A 17,421-nucleotide genomic window follows, 5' to 3' on the forward strand; every position below is an offset into this window, starting at 1 on the left:
TGGGCAACATTGGGCAGGACAAGCTGCCCAGTGGTCAGTGACCCCAGGTGCTGAAAATCACCAGCTGAACGGAGGTCCAGGAGCCCGGAAGCATGAGGGCCAGGCTGCAGGGATTGAGAAAGTAAGTCTGAGAGGGCTTTTTCCCACCTCCTGGGGTCAGCACCTGCTGGCTTTAGTCTTGAGCAGTCCTGAGCTTGGCACCACTGGCAGTGAGGTTGGTATTAGGATTCAGGAGGCCTGAGGAAACAGCGCCACCCAGCCAGGCCTCAAGCATAGGCCTTCGAAGCCCTGGGCCCCTCACCAGCTGTGTCCGTCCGTCTGCCACCATCTCGCTGACGGGGCAACTCTCTGTCACTGCTTCTGTGGCTTCTGACACTTGTAATAATTAGCCCACACCTGTCTTGCTCCACCGCTGCCTTGTCTGCCTCCTCTCTCTGCTCCCAGCAGCCAACTCTCTCTGTATGTCCCAGAGTCCAAGGACCAGAGCTTTCAGCCTGGCCCTGATACAGTGAACAAATTAGTCATCCTGGGTGGGCACCACTGTCTACTCCATTCGGTAGTGGGCAGAGAGGGAGGTCCTTGGGACAGTATTGCCCAGAGGAGCTGTAGGTATGTGGGCATGTGGCGGCCTCCCTAAGGGACAGGGGATTGGCAGGGCCCTGGCATGGGCCAGGGGTCCCAGCCTCATCAGAAGGGCCCAGGCTCTGTCCCTGTGGCTTGCAGGGTGCTAGAGGCCAAAATCCCAGCCTTGCTGCAGACTTCAAGGGGAATGACTCCCCGAGAGGATGAGGGCAGCTGAGTCTCCTCCAGCCAGGCCCTAGGAGCAGCAGGATGAACACGACACGGCCCAGCCTTGCAGGAGCTCAGGTATGGAGAGGGTGGTCAGACCTGAAAACGCAAACCTCAGCATAAGGTAACAATGGCACAGGCCCTTGGGGAGCTCAGAGCTCAGAGCCACCAGCTCAGGAACAAAAGAGGATGGCTTCTGGAGGATGGGCACTGGGGCTGGCCTGGAGATGAGAAGCAAGATGTGCAAAGAAGGGGGAGGGCACTTCGGTGGGAGCAGAGCAAGTTCAGAAAAGCAAGTTGGAGCCAGGTTGTGGAGAGAGCCACAGGACTTGGGGTTCATTTTTTCCTGGGGTCCTGGGGGCATACGTGAAGGGTAAGGAGCAAGGGGTTCAGCCATGGTGAACCATAAGTTAGGCAGATGGTCTGGTTTTGTGCCCTGGCTGACTTGAGAAGCAAGAGGCTCTGGTCCTGGAGGCCAGACCCGAGGCCGTGGCCATGGTGCAGGAGAGACAACCGTGCGTAGGTGCTGCTTGCTCTAAGTGTGGCTCCACACCCTGTTGCCAGTACCCCTGCCCAGGGAGCATCAATGCACAGCTTCTGCTCTCCCAGGGGGCTCCGTGTCTGCCTGCCCATCAGAAGTGAAGTCCCAACACTATTGAGGACACGGGCTGGGCCCCCTGTGTACAGGCAGATCAAGGATCACAGGGCACTGGCCAGTTTTACGCCCACACCTCAGCTTCTGGGAGGAGACTTCCGCCTCTTGCTCTTCCAGGCTTTCCTGCCCGGGCTACAGGTCATTGACCCCGCTTGGAAAACACCAGTCTCACCCATATAAGGAGTGTGGGCCAGGTCTGTGTGCTCAGCGATGGCACCTGCTCTGCGATCCTCCCTTGTACTGGTTCTGCTCTCTGGCCTGGTGGCTTCCGGCATCCCAAGAAGCCCCTTACGGCCTCTCGGGGTAAGGCTGCCTACTCCCTTCACCATCTGGGTCTCGGGGTATCAAATGGGCAGAAAGCACCATGCTGGATAGTCCTCTGTGTGGGGTGAGGGGAGGCTGAGGGCTGCACTGAGCTGCTGGGGACAGTGCTGGGTGTTTGGAGAAACATCTAGCCCTGGGCAAGGCTCTTAAAACTGCCTCAGTTTCTCCACCTGCCAAATGGTGTAATGCACCATGAACTGCTCACCTTACCGAGGGGCCATGAAGGTCCAAGTCTTGGATGAGTGCAGAGACCTCTACACAAAACAGTTGAGTCCTGTGGGGTGCAGTGAGGAAGAGGACGTCTCGGGAGGCAGCCTCTGGGTCCTGGGGCCAGTGGAAGGCAGAACTGTGGCAGTGCAGTTGGCCTGTGGGGCAGGGATTGAACACTGGGTTCCAGTCCTCCCTGCCCTGCTTCCCTGGGTAGCATGGGGACCTGCCCCTCTCTGGCCCTCTATTTCTCCTGATACCCAGAGCCTTTCTCACTCTGACATATGGCTCTGGGAAAGTCCTGTGTCTGGAGGCCTCCCGAGGTATGCGGAAGGATGACCGTTGAGCCTCGGCCCAGCCCAGAGCCTGCTCCCCCACCACAGTGACCTTGGCCTTGGCCTAACACCAGTGTTTGTGTTTGTTTTTGCAGAAACGAAGTGTCCCAGAAGGGGTAAGAACTTTCACCAGGGACAGGGCACGGTGGGCAGGTCAGAATGGAGCTGGTTGCCCAACCGCCGAAGGTGAGGGACAGAACGGCACGTCCCTCACAGATGGCAAACAGCTCATGGCTCCCTGTGCTGCAGATCCCCACAGGATATGAGACCCCCAGGAAAGAGTGCCACAAACCACGCACTTGGACCTCAGGGTGCAGCACAAGATGTCCCTTCCTTTCACAAACACTCACCGAGCCCTTGCTGGTACCCAGGACTGTGCTTCAGGCTGGGACAATGCGAAGTGGTCCCATCGCACCCTCCCGAAGCATCTACATATCTGTTTTTAACCCCAGAGTCTCCCTCAGGCCGCTGCCCCTGTTGGAAGGAAGGCATTTGGGGGGCACAAAGGCCCTACCCAACACACTCCCCCTGGCACAGGAAATAAGTGCCCATTTGGGAGACACAGGATGCAGGGACTAGGGGTGGCGGGGTGGGGGGAACGTCAGGTACATTGATTTTGAAGCCGAGGTACGAAACATGAACAGAAGGAGCCAGAGGCAGGTGTTTCTGGAGGTGATGGGTGTGTCTGGAGTGTGGGATGAACTGAGTAGGTAGGACCTTCCCGGAGGATTTGGCAGCCGGGGAAGGGTGGGAGCTCTGTCCTGACAGCCACGGGGAGCCTCAGGAGGGCTTTGTGCAGGAGATGGACCACCTCCAATTTGGGTTTTTAAAAGCTCTCCCTGGCTCTAGCTGCATGTAAACAGATTTCAGAGTCAGGGAGCAGAGGGATCACCAGAACAATAGTGGCCGATGGAATGTGGGGGCGAGGACACTGCACAAGCTTCCACCTTGGGCACATGGGAGGACGAAGGGGCTGCTTCCCAGTTAGGGGGCTTTGGAACCTGGAAACGGTAGCCTGGTAGGGGAGTGGCCAGGTTAAGGTTCCCCACGTCCCTGTCTGGCTGCTCTCCACCCACTGGTCATTGCTCACCTGTCCTGCAGGTGGTCGATGGCATCGAGGTCTACAGCACCAAGATCAACTGCCAGGTGACCTCCCGCTTTGCTCACAACGTGGTCACCACGAGGGCCGTCAACCGTGCAGACACAGCCAAGGAGGTTTCCTTTGACGTGGAGCTGCCGAAGACAGCCTTCATCACCAACTTCACCTTGTGGGTGTCATCCTGGCTGCTGGCTCTGGGCTTGGGGAGAGGGGGCTGGTCCAGTGTGACCTTCCAACCCTCTTTCCCTGCAGGACCATCGACGGTGTCACCTATCCTGGGAACATCAAGGAGAAGGAAGTCGCCAAGAAGCAGTATGAAAAGGCCGTGTCCCAGGGCAAGACAGCTGGTTTGGTCAAGTAAGTGAGCTCCTCCAGGACTTGGCAAGATCATCTGGGCTGCGAGGGCTCTCGGAGAAGCAAACAAAACAGTTGTAATTTCTATAGCAAAATGTGCCAGTAATTCTTACCGCATCATCCCATGTGGAAGTTGAGGCAACTGAGGCTCTGAGTGGTCTGGGATCTCCCCCAAGGTGCTGGGACTTGAGCCCAGGGCCCAGGGAGGGTGAGCTCATGCAGTCTGCAGGGTGGTCCCCATCTCACATCCCTGTTCAGGGCCTCTGGGAGGAAGCTGGAGAAATTCACAGTCTCAGTCAACGTGGCCGCGGGCAGCAAGGTCACCTTTGAGCTAACCTATGAGGAGCTGCTGAAGAGGCACAAGGGCAAGTACGAGATGTACATCAAGGTCCAGCCCAAGCAGCTGGTCAAGCACTTTGAGGTAACCAACTACTCCTGCAGCTCCTGCAGGGCTCAGGGCAGCAGAACCTGCAGGTGGGTGTGGGTGAGAGCCGGCAGAGCTCAGAGCAGAGTCAAGAACACAAAAGTCCAGGCCCCACCACTTGGCTGAGGCAAGTTGGGGGACTCATAATGGTTCTGGCCACAGTAGCTGGGAGCCAAGGAGGGGAGACTGACTGGACCTGGCAGGTCCAGGTTTGATGTTGGGCCCTTAGGGACAACGTCACAGAGTGTCTCTGTAACATCTGTAACCAGGTACATGGGCATTTTACCTACATCAAGCTGAAAAACAAAGGAAACACTTTAATGGTGGGATTTTGGGCACCGTATGGCAGGTGGTAGAAGCTCTGTGAAGTCAGAGTACCTTTCCAGCAGTAGCCCTGGTGGCCATTGCCCTGGTGGGAGACATCAGGCTTGGCCCTCACAGCATTGTCCTAGAGGCTGGTGCCTGAACATCACTGACCCGTCTCAGTCCCCTTGGCCTTATCCTGGCCCCTGCACCATCACTGACCCCGTCTCCTTACCCTTGGCCATTTCAGATCAACACAGACATCTTTGAGCCCCAGGGCATCAGCATGCTGGACGCTGAGGCCTCGTTCATCACCAACGACCTCCTGGGCAGCGCCCTCACCAAATCCTTCTCAGGGAAAAAGGTAGTGTAGATTCTTCTCAGGCCTAGGGGGATGGGGAATAGGGATGCTGATCCCAGCTGGACAAGCCTCCCCCCCAGGACTTGGCTGATGTAAGGATGTGTATTGGGTGATGTGGCAACAAATTGTAACCATCACCTCTTTCTCTGGTCACCTGGGTCAGGAGAGGGAATGCTGGAGGCAGGGGGCTGCTTACAATGACCTGCCTGAGGAGCTGGGGTCTCAACTGCACTGGGAGGGGGAGGGTGCTGGAGGAACCATTTGTAAAGCCTGATCCCATGCCACCTTGGGAGGTGGGCAGGGCAGGGGCTACTATCTCTGTTCTACAGATAAGGAGATAGAGGTCAGAAGGAGTCATTTAGATCCACACTGAGGGGTGAGCGATTGAAGAGAACTTCATTCTTGGTGCTGGGTGGTCCAATCCAGTCTCCAAGACCCCCAACTAGTCCAAGTTCTTACAGCAGTGGGCAGTAGAAGAATAAACATTTCTGAAGATGTTATATAAATGACAAACGTGTCATTCAGGACTTCCAGGGAGAAGACTGAGGATTACACACTCAGAGGGCTGCTTGGCTTCTGCAGGGCAGCACCCCTGCCCCGGGTACCCCTTTCCCCTCTCCCTCCTTTTGGCACAAACACTCCTACATGCAATATCACCCAACATGAAGCTCCATTTTATGGTGCAAAACTCCATTCCCTAAGCAGCTGCTTGGTGCTGAGCTCCAAGCTAAGGGACCTGTGGGGCTCAGCAAAAAGGAGGAGTCCCCTTCCTTCAAGGCGCTTCTGATATCCAAGGGGAGAGTGGAACTCAGAAAGGCAGAGCACAGTGGACATAGATGGTGGGCAGGACTGCCCAGGCCTTCAGCTCTCACCAGCTCCCGCCCCACTGGGGGCTCCTCCTGGGGCCTCGGCCAAGCTGAGCGAGCTCCCCCCCATCTCCCTCCCTCAGGGCCACGTGTCCTTCAAGCCCAGCTTAGACCAACAGCGTTCATGCCCCACCTGCACAGACTCCCTTCTCAATGGGGATTTCACCATCACCTACGACGTGAACAGAGAGTCTCCAGCCAACGTACAGGTACGGCCAACGGCTGCCAGGCTGGCTGATTCACCATCGTGGTTGTGTGTGTGCGTGGGAGGGGGTGTGTGGGGCCACTGCAGCTTCACCTAGTCCCATCAGCCTTGGTCCTCAGCTCCAGGCTGAGTTTTCCTGCACAACATGAAGACGGCAGGCAGAGTCCCACCCCTGGGAGTGGGAAAGGAATCTCTTTTTTCTTGGGCTGGTAAGTGTCTGGCTTCTATTTGCAAGAACAGCCAACATGAAATTGCTAAAGGCCTCCAATCTCCCCCTTCCCTTTCCAGGTGGTCAATGGCTATTTTGTGCACTTCTTTGCACCTCAAGGCCTTCCAGTGGTGCCTAAGAACGTGGTCTTCGTGATCGATGTCAGCGGCTCCATGTTTGGGCGGAAAATAGAGCAGGTACTCTCCTCAGAGCAAGCAAGAGGGGGTGAAGAGAGTTTTTGTTCTTTTTAAGTAGAAAAAGCTGGTATTTCTGGTGAAAAACAGCATCAAAGGACTCACAAAGCATCTTCCCCAACTTGTGTGGAGCACCTTGGCCGGGAAGAGGCACTGCTTTCCACCCTCCCTTGCCAGCTTAGCCGCTTGTTTCTCTTGCTCCCAGACAAAGGATGCGCTCCTGAAAATCCTGGAGGACATGAAAGAGGATGACTCCCTGAATTTCATCCTGTTCAGTGGAGATGTGACCACTTGGAAAGACAATTTAATCCAAGCCACTCCCGAGAACCTCCAGGAGGCCAGAACGTTTGTGAAGAGTATTCGTGACCAAGGAAGTAAGAGCAGGGAGGAGTGCAGATACATGTCCCAGCAGCTCTCTGCTCTGGGCAGCCATTTCCCTCCTGCCTTGGGGCAGAGCTGCTGCTGGTCCCAGGCCCTGCAGCTGGGGATGAAGGTGGGAAGGCCGGGTGTCCCCTCTGTGGGCTAGGGAGACACAGTCTTTCTGTTTCTAACCCATGGTTCCGCTGCCCCAAAGTCCCAGAGAGGTAAGGCCATAGAGAGCCCTTCTCCTTCACCCCATTTCTTATGAAAACCATAAATGACTTCTCCACTGCTCCCTCTCCTCCCAGCGAGAGAGGCTGGGAGTCCATCAGACCGCTTCCTCAATGGCTTTTACCACCACCACACAGTTTTATCCTTCCTGCAGCCCTGGAAGGCTGACCCTTTAATCACCAATTGAAAGAGCACATCATTCATTCACTCACTCACTGATTCATTCAGTTGATATTTACTGAGCGCCATCATGTGCTGGTGGAGGGTCTTTTGGCACAAGAGCCTGCTGTCCCAACTGCCCTTACTCCAGCATCCCTGTCCCTGGCACCCTGAGAACCACCCCCCCACGATGCCGTCTGTCTGTGTCGCAGTGACCAACATCAACGATGGGCTGCTGACGGGCATCAGTATGCTGAACAAGGCCCGGGAGGAGCACCAAGTCCCAGAGAGGAGCACCTCCATCATCATCATGCTGACCGATGGGGACGCCAACACTGGTGAGGGAGGCAGGGGTGGCTCTGAACCAGGGCCACGGCGCCTGGTGCTGCCCCAGACTCTGTAGTTGGCTCACAGTGGCAAGAGCTTGGGCGGCTCTTCCCAGGGTCCCCCCCCAGCCTGTGAGCCCCTCAAGGGCAGCCCTTACCTCCTTCCACCAGGGCTTCCCACTGTCTGCCTGATGAGGGCCTGTGTCCACAGCACTGCCAGCTCTGTATGTGCAGGGGTCAGATATCTCCAGGCAGAGCAGGTCTAGTGTGAACACCACCTTCTCCTGCAGGTGAAAGCAGACCTGAAAAAATCCAAGAGAATGTGCGGAATGCCATTGGGGGCAAGTTCCCCTTGTATAACCTGGGCTTTGGCCACAACCTGAATTATAACTTCCTGGAGAAAATGGCCCTGGAGAACCATGGGCTTGCCCGGCGCATTTATGAAGACTCTGATGCCAACTTGCAGTTGCAGGTACTCCTTGTCTTGCACATCTCTAGGAATGAGGAGCTCACTACCCCCTCAGGCAGCAGTCCCACCGGGTGCCAATTTCAGTTATTAGAGCTTCCTTTCGAGTTGAAATCTGCCCCTGGCTACCTCTTACCTATCAAGAAAGGTTCAGATTTTGTTTTTCAGCTGTACAGAACAGACCTGTTTCCTCCATAGTGCTGATAGGATAAAATACAGGACATCCAGTTAATTTGAATTTCTGATAAACAACGAGTAAATTTTTAATGTATGTCCCAAATATTGCACAGGACATACTTAGACTAGAGAAGTATTTTTGTTTTTAGTTCACATTCAAATTAAACGATGTCAGGAATTTTTACTTGCAAAATCTTCCATCCCCACCTGTCCCTGGACCCCATCCTCCCAACCCCACATCGCCAGTTCACCTTCTCTAACCCACCTCCCTCTCTTTCCTTTTCTTTTTCTTATTTTCATCCCAACAAGCATTTCTTGAATACTCTCTACATGCCCAGAACCCTGTCCTTTCCTTTTCTATTCTCCCCAGGTTCCACCTGGGTAGGGAGGGTTCCACAAAATGAAGGGCACAGTCTTCAGGGCCCCACAGAAGTGAAAATCAGGAGCCAGGATGGGCCAGACCTGGGGGGCTTGGTGACCGGCTGCAGCACCTGAGGCAGCTGGCCCGCTGGTCCTCTCTGTGCTGCCCGGGTGGCCTGAGGTGACCGAGCCCACATTCGGGCTCCAGGGCTTCTACGAGGAGGTGGCCAACCCACTGCTGACGGACGTGGAGGTGGAGTACCCTGAGAACGCCATCCTGGACCTCACCCAGAACAATTATCAGCATTTCTATGACGGCTCTGAGATCGTCGTGGCTGGGCGCCTGCTGGATGAGGATATGGCCAGCTTTAAGGCGGATGTGAAGGGCCATGGGGTGAGCTGGGCTGGGCCATTACTGGGGACGGGGGATCAGCATGGATGGGGCTCCTGCTTCCTGGCTGACAGCCCAGAAGCCGTGGGGCCCAGAACCCAGCCCACCTGGCTCCAAGCCCCCAGCCCTCCAGCCCCTCACCTCCTCCCACGCCCACCCAGGCCATCAACGACCTGACCTTCACAGAAGAGGTGAACATGAAAGAGATGGAGAAGGCCCTGCAGGAGCAAGAGTACATCTTTGGGGACTATATCGAGCGGCTGTGGGCCTACCTCACCATCAAGCAGCTGCTGGAGAAACGGTGACCCTGGCCCACCCCTCACACAGCTGGACCCCACACTGGTCCCCAGCACTGCCCCCACACCTACCTGGGCCTGCCCCTTTGGTGCCCATTCTCTGGGAGAGCCCAAGAGGAGTAAGACTTGGCTACACATGGGGAAATGCACCCCCTCACCTAATCCCATCTGTCGTGACCTCTTCTTGGCCCAACCCCAGGAGATGTTTTTTGCAGAAGCAGGGCAGTCTGTAAGGAACCCCACTGCCTACTTCCCGGCCTGTCATCCCAGGGACCGCACAGCCTGGAGGCACCTCGAGGGCAGGGGAGGGTCTCTGCACCTTGTTTCCCGGCTTTAGCATGGGCCTGCAGGGAGACTGAGACCGAAGAGCCTGCAGGCTGGCATCCCAGACCCCACTCCAGGAGGGAAGGGCTTGGGGTCCATTAGGGAGAGAAGATGTCATTGGCAATTCAGGTGGAAGAGACCTGTAAAGCCCCCAGCATAAAACCTGGCACACAGTAGTGCATGGAGCAATTGTTGTTAGTGGTCGTTCCAAGTTCTTTTTATTTTATAATAAGGTGGGGAAACAGGTCCAGAGAGCAAGCAGGGCTGGCCCGCGTGCCCCAGCAAGCTGGTGAACCAGTCTTTGCTGAGCCCCAGTGGACTCAGGCCTGGAGGACCCCATGGTGGGGGAGGTGGGAGAGACGGCTCCTTGGGGGTCCTGGCCTGGTTCTGGGCACCAGTGCAGGGGAACGCCAGCAGGGAGCTCCTCTCCAGCTGACCCTCCCAACTGGGCCCTCCTCACAGCAAGAACGCCCACGGTGACAAGAAGGAGAACCTCACGGCCCAGGCCCTGGACCTGTCCCTCAAGTACCACTTTGTGACTCCACTGACTTCCATGGTGGTGACCAAGCCCGAGGACAGTGAGGACCAGACATCCATTGCCGACAAGCCTGGGGAAGGTGGGCACAGAGAGTGGAGGCCAGAGGCCTCCCTTGGGGATCCCGGGTGCCCAGCAGAGGAGGAAGGTGGGAAGACCCAGGCCTGTGGAAGAGGGTCAGGGCCAGGGGAGTCTGCAGGAAAACTAGCCAAGGGCAAGGCACAGGGGTGTGGACAGGGTGAAGTGGTCGGCACGGACAGTGGAGTCGGGGGTGAACAGGCACCTCTGAGTCTCTAAAGGGATGTGAGGCAAAAGGCACAGGGCCTTTCAAGGAGAAAGACTCAGGCTGCAGCATGGAAGGGCTTGGTTAGATAAGAAAATGCACTTTCAGCTTGAAAGTGGAGGCAAGGCCCTGAGGGCTGGAGGCCGGGACCAGGCCTGATCAACCAGCCCTCCACACTCCAACAGGAATTGGAGGAGGGGAAGTGGGGAGGTGGCACTAGAAGGTAAGGGAGGCAGAGAGCTGGTCCAGGCCAGGCCAGGCCTCTGGCCACCGGGAGCTCCTGGCTCCAGGGGAGGCCCAGTGGGAGCACAGCTGGCTGCTGGGGGCCCATACCCCAGGGCTGCTCCCGTGGTCACACTGGATCCAATGCCAATGGCCTATGGCTTCTAACGCATTTCTCCTTTTCCTTTCTTGCAGTGCCTCTGGATGCAGAAGGTAAGCTCAGCCAATGGCGGGGGTGGGGGTTGTAGCAAGAGGGAGACAAGAGAGAACCAAGGAGGCCTTTCCAAGCAAGCCAGGGACATCCCACCCAGGGAGGTTGCCTGGGCTCAGGTCCCAGCTCTGTTGCCAACTCATGAGTGATGTTGGACCCAGTTCTGCCCGTCTTTGAGCCTCAGGGTCCCCACCAGTTGATTGGGGGTGCTCCCCCTTCTCAAAGAGAGACAGTCAGTGTAAGAGTGCTTGGTCACCTGCACTTAGCAACTTAGAACATGTCAGGCACTTGCCCTCAATTAATCCCAAAGCAACCCCCAAGGGGGTCCTCTTGTATTTCCCATGTTAGATAATGAAACTGTGGCACTGAGAAGTTAAGTCTACTTGCTCAAGGACCCAGTGAGTAGGTGGCAGAGCCAGGACTTACATTGGAAGTCACAGCACTCTGTGTCTCTCTCATCATAAAATAGGAACCTAACCCCCCACAAAGCCCAGCACCACCAGGCAGAGCCTCCCCATCCCCAACATGCTCACCCCACCTCCGTCCATAAGGGGGTGTTTGATCCAAGCAGCACACATAGACTGTAGTCACTGGTGTGTGTGAACATGTGTGTGTGAGTGTGCGGGGCTGCGTGGGGATGGGGAGCTTGGGGTGGGAGCAGGGATGTGTGCTGGGAGCACTGCTCATGACAGAGGAGCTGGGAGCCTAATGGCTTGTATGTCAGCCACATCAGAATGTCATGCCCCTAAAATTAAAATTACACCCCGTTGCCACCAGCCCTATAAAGGAACAAACTGGGCACACTCCCTTTTCTAAAGCTTAAACTTGAACTTTATGCAACGGTGTTGGGGCCCCACTGGGGACTGGGAGTCCCAAGACAGATGTAAAGCATGGGGTTGGGGAGAGGGTACCCCCAGGCCCCACTCAAGACTGCCGTCTGACTTCTTTTTAGCCAGGTCTGTGATCCCCTCCATGGCCTACCAGAGTGAGTACAGGCTGGCTGCCGCCGCAACCTCTGCCCACCGTCCAGCACTTGGCCCTGCCCCTTCCCCTCTGGGGTCTTTCCCGAATCAGCTCTCTGGGACAGGCAGGGGGCTGGGCATCCTGGGGAGATGTGGTGGGTGGGAGTGTCAGGGAGCAGGACTGGGAAGGGTGTGAGCCAAATTCTGGGGGGGGGACGTCCTGGCACTTCCCCAGGGCTGCCCGTCCAACTCAGCCCTCTCTCCCTTTGCACCCACAGCCAGCTACCAGCCTCCCCAAAAACCTTACTACTACGGTGAGTTCCCTGCCCCCACACCCCGCCTGCCTCTCTGGGAGTCCATCCCACGCAGGCCTGGAGGCTAGGGGAGGGCTCAGGTGTGGCAAGAGGCCCCGAGAGCCAGCCCCTTCTCGGATGTGCCCTTAGTGGACGGGGACCCCCACTTCATCATCCAAGTCCCAGAGAAAGATGATGCCCTCTGCTTCAACATCGACGAGGCCCCAGGCACCGTGCTGCGCCTCATCCAGGACCCAGTCACAGGTGGGGACTGTGGCAGGGTGGGGCAGCCCAGCCAGGGTGCTCTTCCTTGGGGCGGGGGGCTGGTCCTCACCCTGCCCAGAATGCACTCACCTGCTCACACCCAGACCATACCCCTGGGCAGGAGGCTCGCTAAGTCCCTGGGACACCATTGGTGTTGCAGAGATGGTGAGAGTTACAGGCAGTCTGGGGCATGGGGGAGGGACCAAGCCTGAACCTGGCCCAGACAAGGAACTGACCCACAGCCAGGGTCCTCAGCTGCCAGCGTGATCCAAGTGTGTCTTGGAACAGATAGTGCTGGGCTCCGGGGTCCTGGTCTCCTCGGGGTCCCCCACTCTGCTACCCATCAACGGGTCTGGCTGAAGGCACATCCCTAAATGGGAGCCTGGGGTTGGAGGCCACAGACTTGGGTCTCCCTGGTTTCTTGCCCTGCCCCATCCCTCTGCAGGCCTCACCATTAATGGGCAGATCATTGGTGACAAGAGAGACAGCCCTGACTCCAAGAGCAGGAAAACTTACTTTGGAAAGCTGGGGATTATCAGCACTCCAATGCACCTGTTGATTGAGGTGACGACGGAGGAGATCAACCTGTGGAGCGGGGCTGTGAGGGATGCTTTCACCTGGCTGGACACGGTCACCGTCACACAGGAAGGGTACAACCCCTCTAGAGGTCTCCAGGGGGTGCAGCAGCCTGAGGGTTCAAGGAGGCTCTGGAGAGATTTGGGCAGAAGACACACTGAGGTCACAGGAGAGACTGGTGGCCTCGGAGCTCAGTCCCCTGTCCCAGAGACGCCCCTAGCCAATCCCTGAACTCCATCAGGCCAAAACCAGTAGCCAGACAGGGCGGAGGGCTGATCACCAGGGAGCAAAGGACACTCAAACAAAAGCATTAGGCGGAGCTGGCAATTAGATCACAACGACCCCTGTTTGCATCTTCTCTGGCTTCACTAGTTAGTTCTCAAAGTCTTTAGCCTCTCTGATGTCTTCAGATCCCCTAGAGCCTGGTGGCAGGGGTGCTACTCGCACTGAGGCTCAGAGAGGGGGTGGGACCCGCCCGAGGCCACACAGGAGGTCAGCGGCCCAGCTGGGGATCCACTCGGTGGAGGGCACAGGCACGTATGTGAGGCATCTTCTCACCAACACCCCTGAGATGGTTTCTGGAACTTGTGTGCTCTCAGGCACCATGTCTGGGAAAGGCCTTGCCAAGACGACCTTGAATCAGACCCCCAGTGTGCTGACCTCCTCTTCTCTCCTAGCTTGAAGGTGACAATCAACAAGAAGAAGAACATGGTGGTCTCCTTTGGAGACGGGGTCACCTTTGTGGTCATCCTGCACCAGGTGTGGAAGAAACATCCCGATCAACAGGACTTTCTGGGCTTTTATGTGGTGGACAGTCACCGGATGTCAGCGCAGACCCACGGGCTGCTGGGTACGGACCGTTCGGGCTGCGGGCTGTTCAGGCCATGTGGTAGCATGGGAGGGTCACACAAAGGGCCATTCCAGAGCCCCTGTACCCAGCATACAACACCCCATCCAGCCTTTGCATCAATCTGAAAGGCCAGGGGCCACATTACCCATTGCAATGGCCAGGGGCTGACAGTCTGAACCTTTTTATTCCCAGGACAATTCTTCCACTACTTTGACTTTAAAGTGTCTGACATCCGCCCAGGCTCTGACCCCACAAAGCCAGATGCCACGATGGTGGTGAAGAACCATCGGCTGACAGTCACCAGGTGAGGGGCTCCTTCGATGACCTACCCTGCCCAGGGTGGGAGGAAGGAGTACTCTCTGCCCAGGCACAGGCAGGCTCTTGTCCTCTGTGGGGTGTCCTTGTTCCCTCTGGGGTCTCGGCCCCCTCTAGGCCCCTCCCAATCAAGGGAAAGGCCAAGTTTGATCCCCCTGAAAGTAGCATTCATTCTTGACCAAAGAATTCTGGGCTCTTAGAATTGCCAACTTCATACCCTGTTTTAAAACCTTAGGCCCATGATCTTAGCAGTCATCTTGTCCAAGCTGTGTATTGCAACCTCTCTCCTTTCCCCAGGGGCTCCCAGAAGGACTACGGGAAGGGTGCCAGCCTCGGCACGAAGGTCGCCTGCTGGTTCATCCACAACAATGCGGAAGGGCTGATTGATGGTGTCCACACTGACTATATAGTCCCCAGCTTGTTCTGAGCAGACAGGCCAGATTCCCTGGCATCAGGAACATGACCAGAGTGGGCCTGAGGGCTGGGACAATAAAGTCGGAGTGGACCACCAGCTGCCCGCCTTTGCATGCCTACGTGAGCCCCCGCTCCAGGGAACAGGCAGCTGGGGCCCCAGGCAGATCAGAGAAGGCACTTCCTGGGCCTCTCCACTATGGGACTGAGAGATATAGTTGGATGGATAGCACTTTGGCAAGTCAAACATATGATGATTGGGAAGGAAAAATCAAGGAATGACTCTGGAACAAAGGGACTTCCAGAATTTGGGAAGGGGTGTGTGCATTTCAGAATCCAGGAGGGTCATAAGAAAAGTCAAGTGACATGGCTAAGGAACTCCTTTCAGGACCTTCAGGCTTGAGGTCCTTCTATAACTTGGAAGCAGAGTGGCCCAGGGTAGACAGCCTACAGCAAGATGGGGATATCATCCCTCCATCCCTCCATCGCTCCAATCATCTATCCATCCATCCCTCTACCGTCCACCCATCCAGCAGATAAACACAACACCCACTGTGGGCCAGGTTCTGGGGCACACATCTTAGTAACTCAGTTTCTGCTTCAAGGGGTCCCCTAGACTTCCCTGGGATCCTCCCATCATACCTCATCATGACTACCTGCTCCACTCCCCAAGGCATCTGGGATGGGGGATGGAGAAAGGTTCCTGGAGGAGAGGCTCTGAGAGCCTCCAGCCCCCACAGTCCACGCACAACACTCTCCCACCTGGACAACTGCAACTACCCCTCCCTGGCTCTCCTTGCCCAACTCCTGCTTCCCAGAGAGAGCTTTTCGGAGCAGAGCTGATCATCGCTTCCTACCAAAAACCCTACAAATGACCTCTCCCACTTATTGTTCTTGGGACAAGGACAAATTTCTCTCTGTGACATCTCAAGCTTTATCAGCCCCACACCTCATGCTTCCCCTTACTTTCTGGATTCCAGACGTAAGATGACTGCCAGATCTGCACACACACCCCCTCCTGCCCCATATCCTTTGCCTCTGCTGTTCCTTAGCCTGAGGGGTAAAGGGCAAGCTGGGCAGAAAGACCCTGTTGGGGGAAGCTGTGGGGAGCTCTGCTTGATGGCAGAGCAGGGGAACACAGTAAGGCTGAAGGAGGTTGGAATCAGATTGGGAAGGGCCATGAATGCCAGTGCAGGGAGTGGGTCTGGCCGTGGCTCACTGGGAGACGCCTAGCTCCCACCACCCTTCCCCTGCTGCTGCAGCTAGAACCTGGGCTTTCCAGGGCCCATGCTGGCCTGGGGGCCTGGAGAGGGATCTGGAGGGCAGGGAGGGCAGTCCAGGAGGAAACATTTCCCATGAGAGGAGACCCCCTAGGTGACTGGGGCTGTAACTGCTCTAGGGAGAGGGCCACATGGGACACTACTCCCATTGTGAAGGCCTCCCCACAGCCCCAGGGAGAATGTGGCAGAGGTCCTGTTGGAGTGTCTTGGCAAGGGAACAGGGCAGGAAAAGGAGCCAGGAGCCCCTAGAGTGGGCAGGCCCTGCCATCCCATTCAGGAGCCCTGGGTCAGCAGAGAAGTCACGTGGCTTTAAGCCCATCATCATGAGGGTCAGTTTTCACATCTGCAAAATGGGAAGAAAGTCCTGCCAGCTGGAGGGTCTGAAAAGGCATCGCCTTTCACTTCTGGCCCTCCTGAGAGTGCCTGTCTCTCCCCACCACTCCAGCTAGAAGCCAAGACTGGCAGATTGGGGAGAAAAGCAAGAGATCCCCAGCCAAAATTCTGTCCCCTCTTCCCAGTCCACAGACAGGTAAAATCTTGGCAGATGCCAATCCTTCACCACCCTGGCTGTACCTGTCCCTGTTCCTCTGATGGCTCCCCTGGCTTTGAGAATAGAAGCCAGACTACATGGCAAGGTGCACACAGCCCATGCTAGCCGGGCCCTCTCTCCCACTTCTCCAGGAGCCCCTTCCACCTCATCCCACAGCACATCTCTCCTTCACCTTCCTTGAACTCAATGCATTGTGTCCTGCCTCTAGGCCCATACACACGCTGTTTCCTCCCTGGTGTCCTTGCCCTCCTTTTCCAAGATAACTTCTCTTTATTCTTCAACACTCAGCCCCAGCAACACTGCTTCCAGGAAGCCTTCCCTGATATCCCCATAGGCTGGGCAAGACATCTCCCCTCTGGGTCTTTTCTGGGTGGCAGCAACACAACTGCCTCCCCCACAGGCACAGTCTGTCATGGTGCCCAGTGTAGCTGCAGCACCCAGCCAGACTCTTGCCCAAGTAGGTGCTGGAAAGCACGAGGTAAACGAAACAGTGAAGGGCATGGCTCTTCTTTCGATAGTTCACAGAGAACACCTGCCCTGCAGGTGCCGGCTGGGCCAGAGCCATCATGGCACCGCAACCACTGTGCCAATCCTGCAGCCCAGTCCAGATGGCTGGTGCCCCAGAGGGGTGAGCTTCGGGTAGGCATTCCTCCTTCATCCAAGCATTGTCAGGGCCAGCCCCACAGTCAGTCCAACGGAACCCCCAAGGCTGCACCCTCATCTCAGAGCTCCGGCCTGAGCACCTCTGAGTGACCTTCACAGTGACTTGGCCCAAGACCCCCTGTCTGCCAATGAGGCTCGATGCAGAGCAGCCGAGCAGGGAAGAGTATTTGTGTGTTTGATACGCCTGTTGCTGGGGACCCCTCCCACCTTCTAGAAAGACTCAGCAACCACCCTCCACAGTTTGAGAGCTAAGAAAAGAATGTTTTCCCTGGTGGTCTGGTTTGCTTCCTCTTAGCAAGGAAATGGGCTCATTTTTGACTTCACCCTGGTTTCCAGGAAGTTCAGAGCAAAGTTCTGTGCTCCATCACTGCTGCAGCTCCCCTCCACCGCCCGTCATCTCTGGTTTAACTGTCCTGCTGGCTCTTTTCTTTTATTCTTGTGTTCGTGGTTTTTGGTCATCTTCTCTCTATGCTTTTATGTGTAAGCCATAGAAAAGACCTTTCTTTTGGAAGTAGGCGGAGTGATAATTCTTTGTTTTCAAGTATGCTTTGCCTGTGCAGGTACTGGGTGTAATCTTTGGGGTGCCTTCCTG

General features: G+C 56.3%; 1 protein-coding gene across 2 annotated transcripts; it reads left to right on the forward strand.

Moving 5' to 3' along the window:
* Positions 1-723: 723 nt before the first annotated feature.
* On the forward strand, positions 724-14,438 carry ITIH3 (inter-alpha-trypsin inhibitor heavy chain 3). 2 transcript variants are annotated; one of them, XM_037798138.1, is made up of 23 exons: positions 724-867; positions 1,562-1,747; positions 2,406-2,426; positions 3,412-3,578; positions 3,662-3,766; positions 4,022-4,184; positions 4,741-4,854; positions 5,801-5,926; positions 6,211-6,327; positions 6,530-6,698; positions 7,287-7,412; positions 7,691-7,872; positions 8,612-8,797; positions 8,956-9,095; positions 9,877-10,031; positions 10,650-10,667; positions 11,618-11,650; positions 11,906-11,941; positions 12,071-12,184; positions 12,630-12,834; positions 13,438-13,610; positions 13,803-13,914; positions 14,223-14,438. In XM_037798138.1, exons 2-23 carry the CDS (start codon positions 1,655-1,657, stop codon positions 14,350-14,352), a joined length of 2,685 nt encoding a protein of 894 aa, XP_037654066.1. In that variant the 5' UTR covers positions 724-867; positions 1,562-1,654; the 3' UTR covers positions 14,353-14,438. The 2 variants fall into 2 exon arrangements, with proteins under 2 accessions (XP_037654066.1, XP_037654074.1); XM_037798146.1 differs by lacking the exon at positions 724-867 and having other exon boundaries at positions 1,629-1,747; positions 2,406-2,496.
* Positions 14,439-17,421: the final 2,983 nt, after the last annotated feature.

This window comes from Choloepus didactylus, chromosome 1, assembly GCF_015220235.1.
Source record: "Choloepus didactylus isolate mChoDid1 chromosome 1, mChoDid1.pri, whole genome shotgun sequence".
Classification (NCBI taxonomy): Eukaryota; Metazoa; Chordata; class Mammalia; order Pilosa; family Megalonychidae; genus Choloepus; species Choloepus didactylus.

What these genes read in the sequence shown, in the direction of transcription:
- ITIH3 (XM_037798138.1), top strand. Translation starts at nt 1,655, where the DNA reads ATGGCACCTGCTCTGCGATCCTCCCTTGTACTGGTTCTGCTCTCTGGC. An exon ending in AGTCTCCAGCCAACGTACAG is followed by an intron (nt 5,927 to 6,210) that starts GTACGGCCAACG and finishes TTCCCTTTCCAG; the next exon opens with GTGGTCAATGGCTATTTTGT. An exon ending in GAGTATTCGTGACCAAGGAA is followed by an intron (nt 6,699 to 7,286) that starts GTAAGAGCAGGG and finishes TCTGTGTCGCAG; the next exon opens with TGACCAACATCAACGATGGG.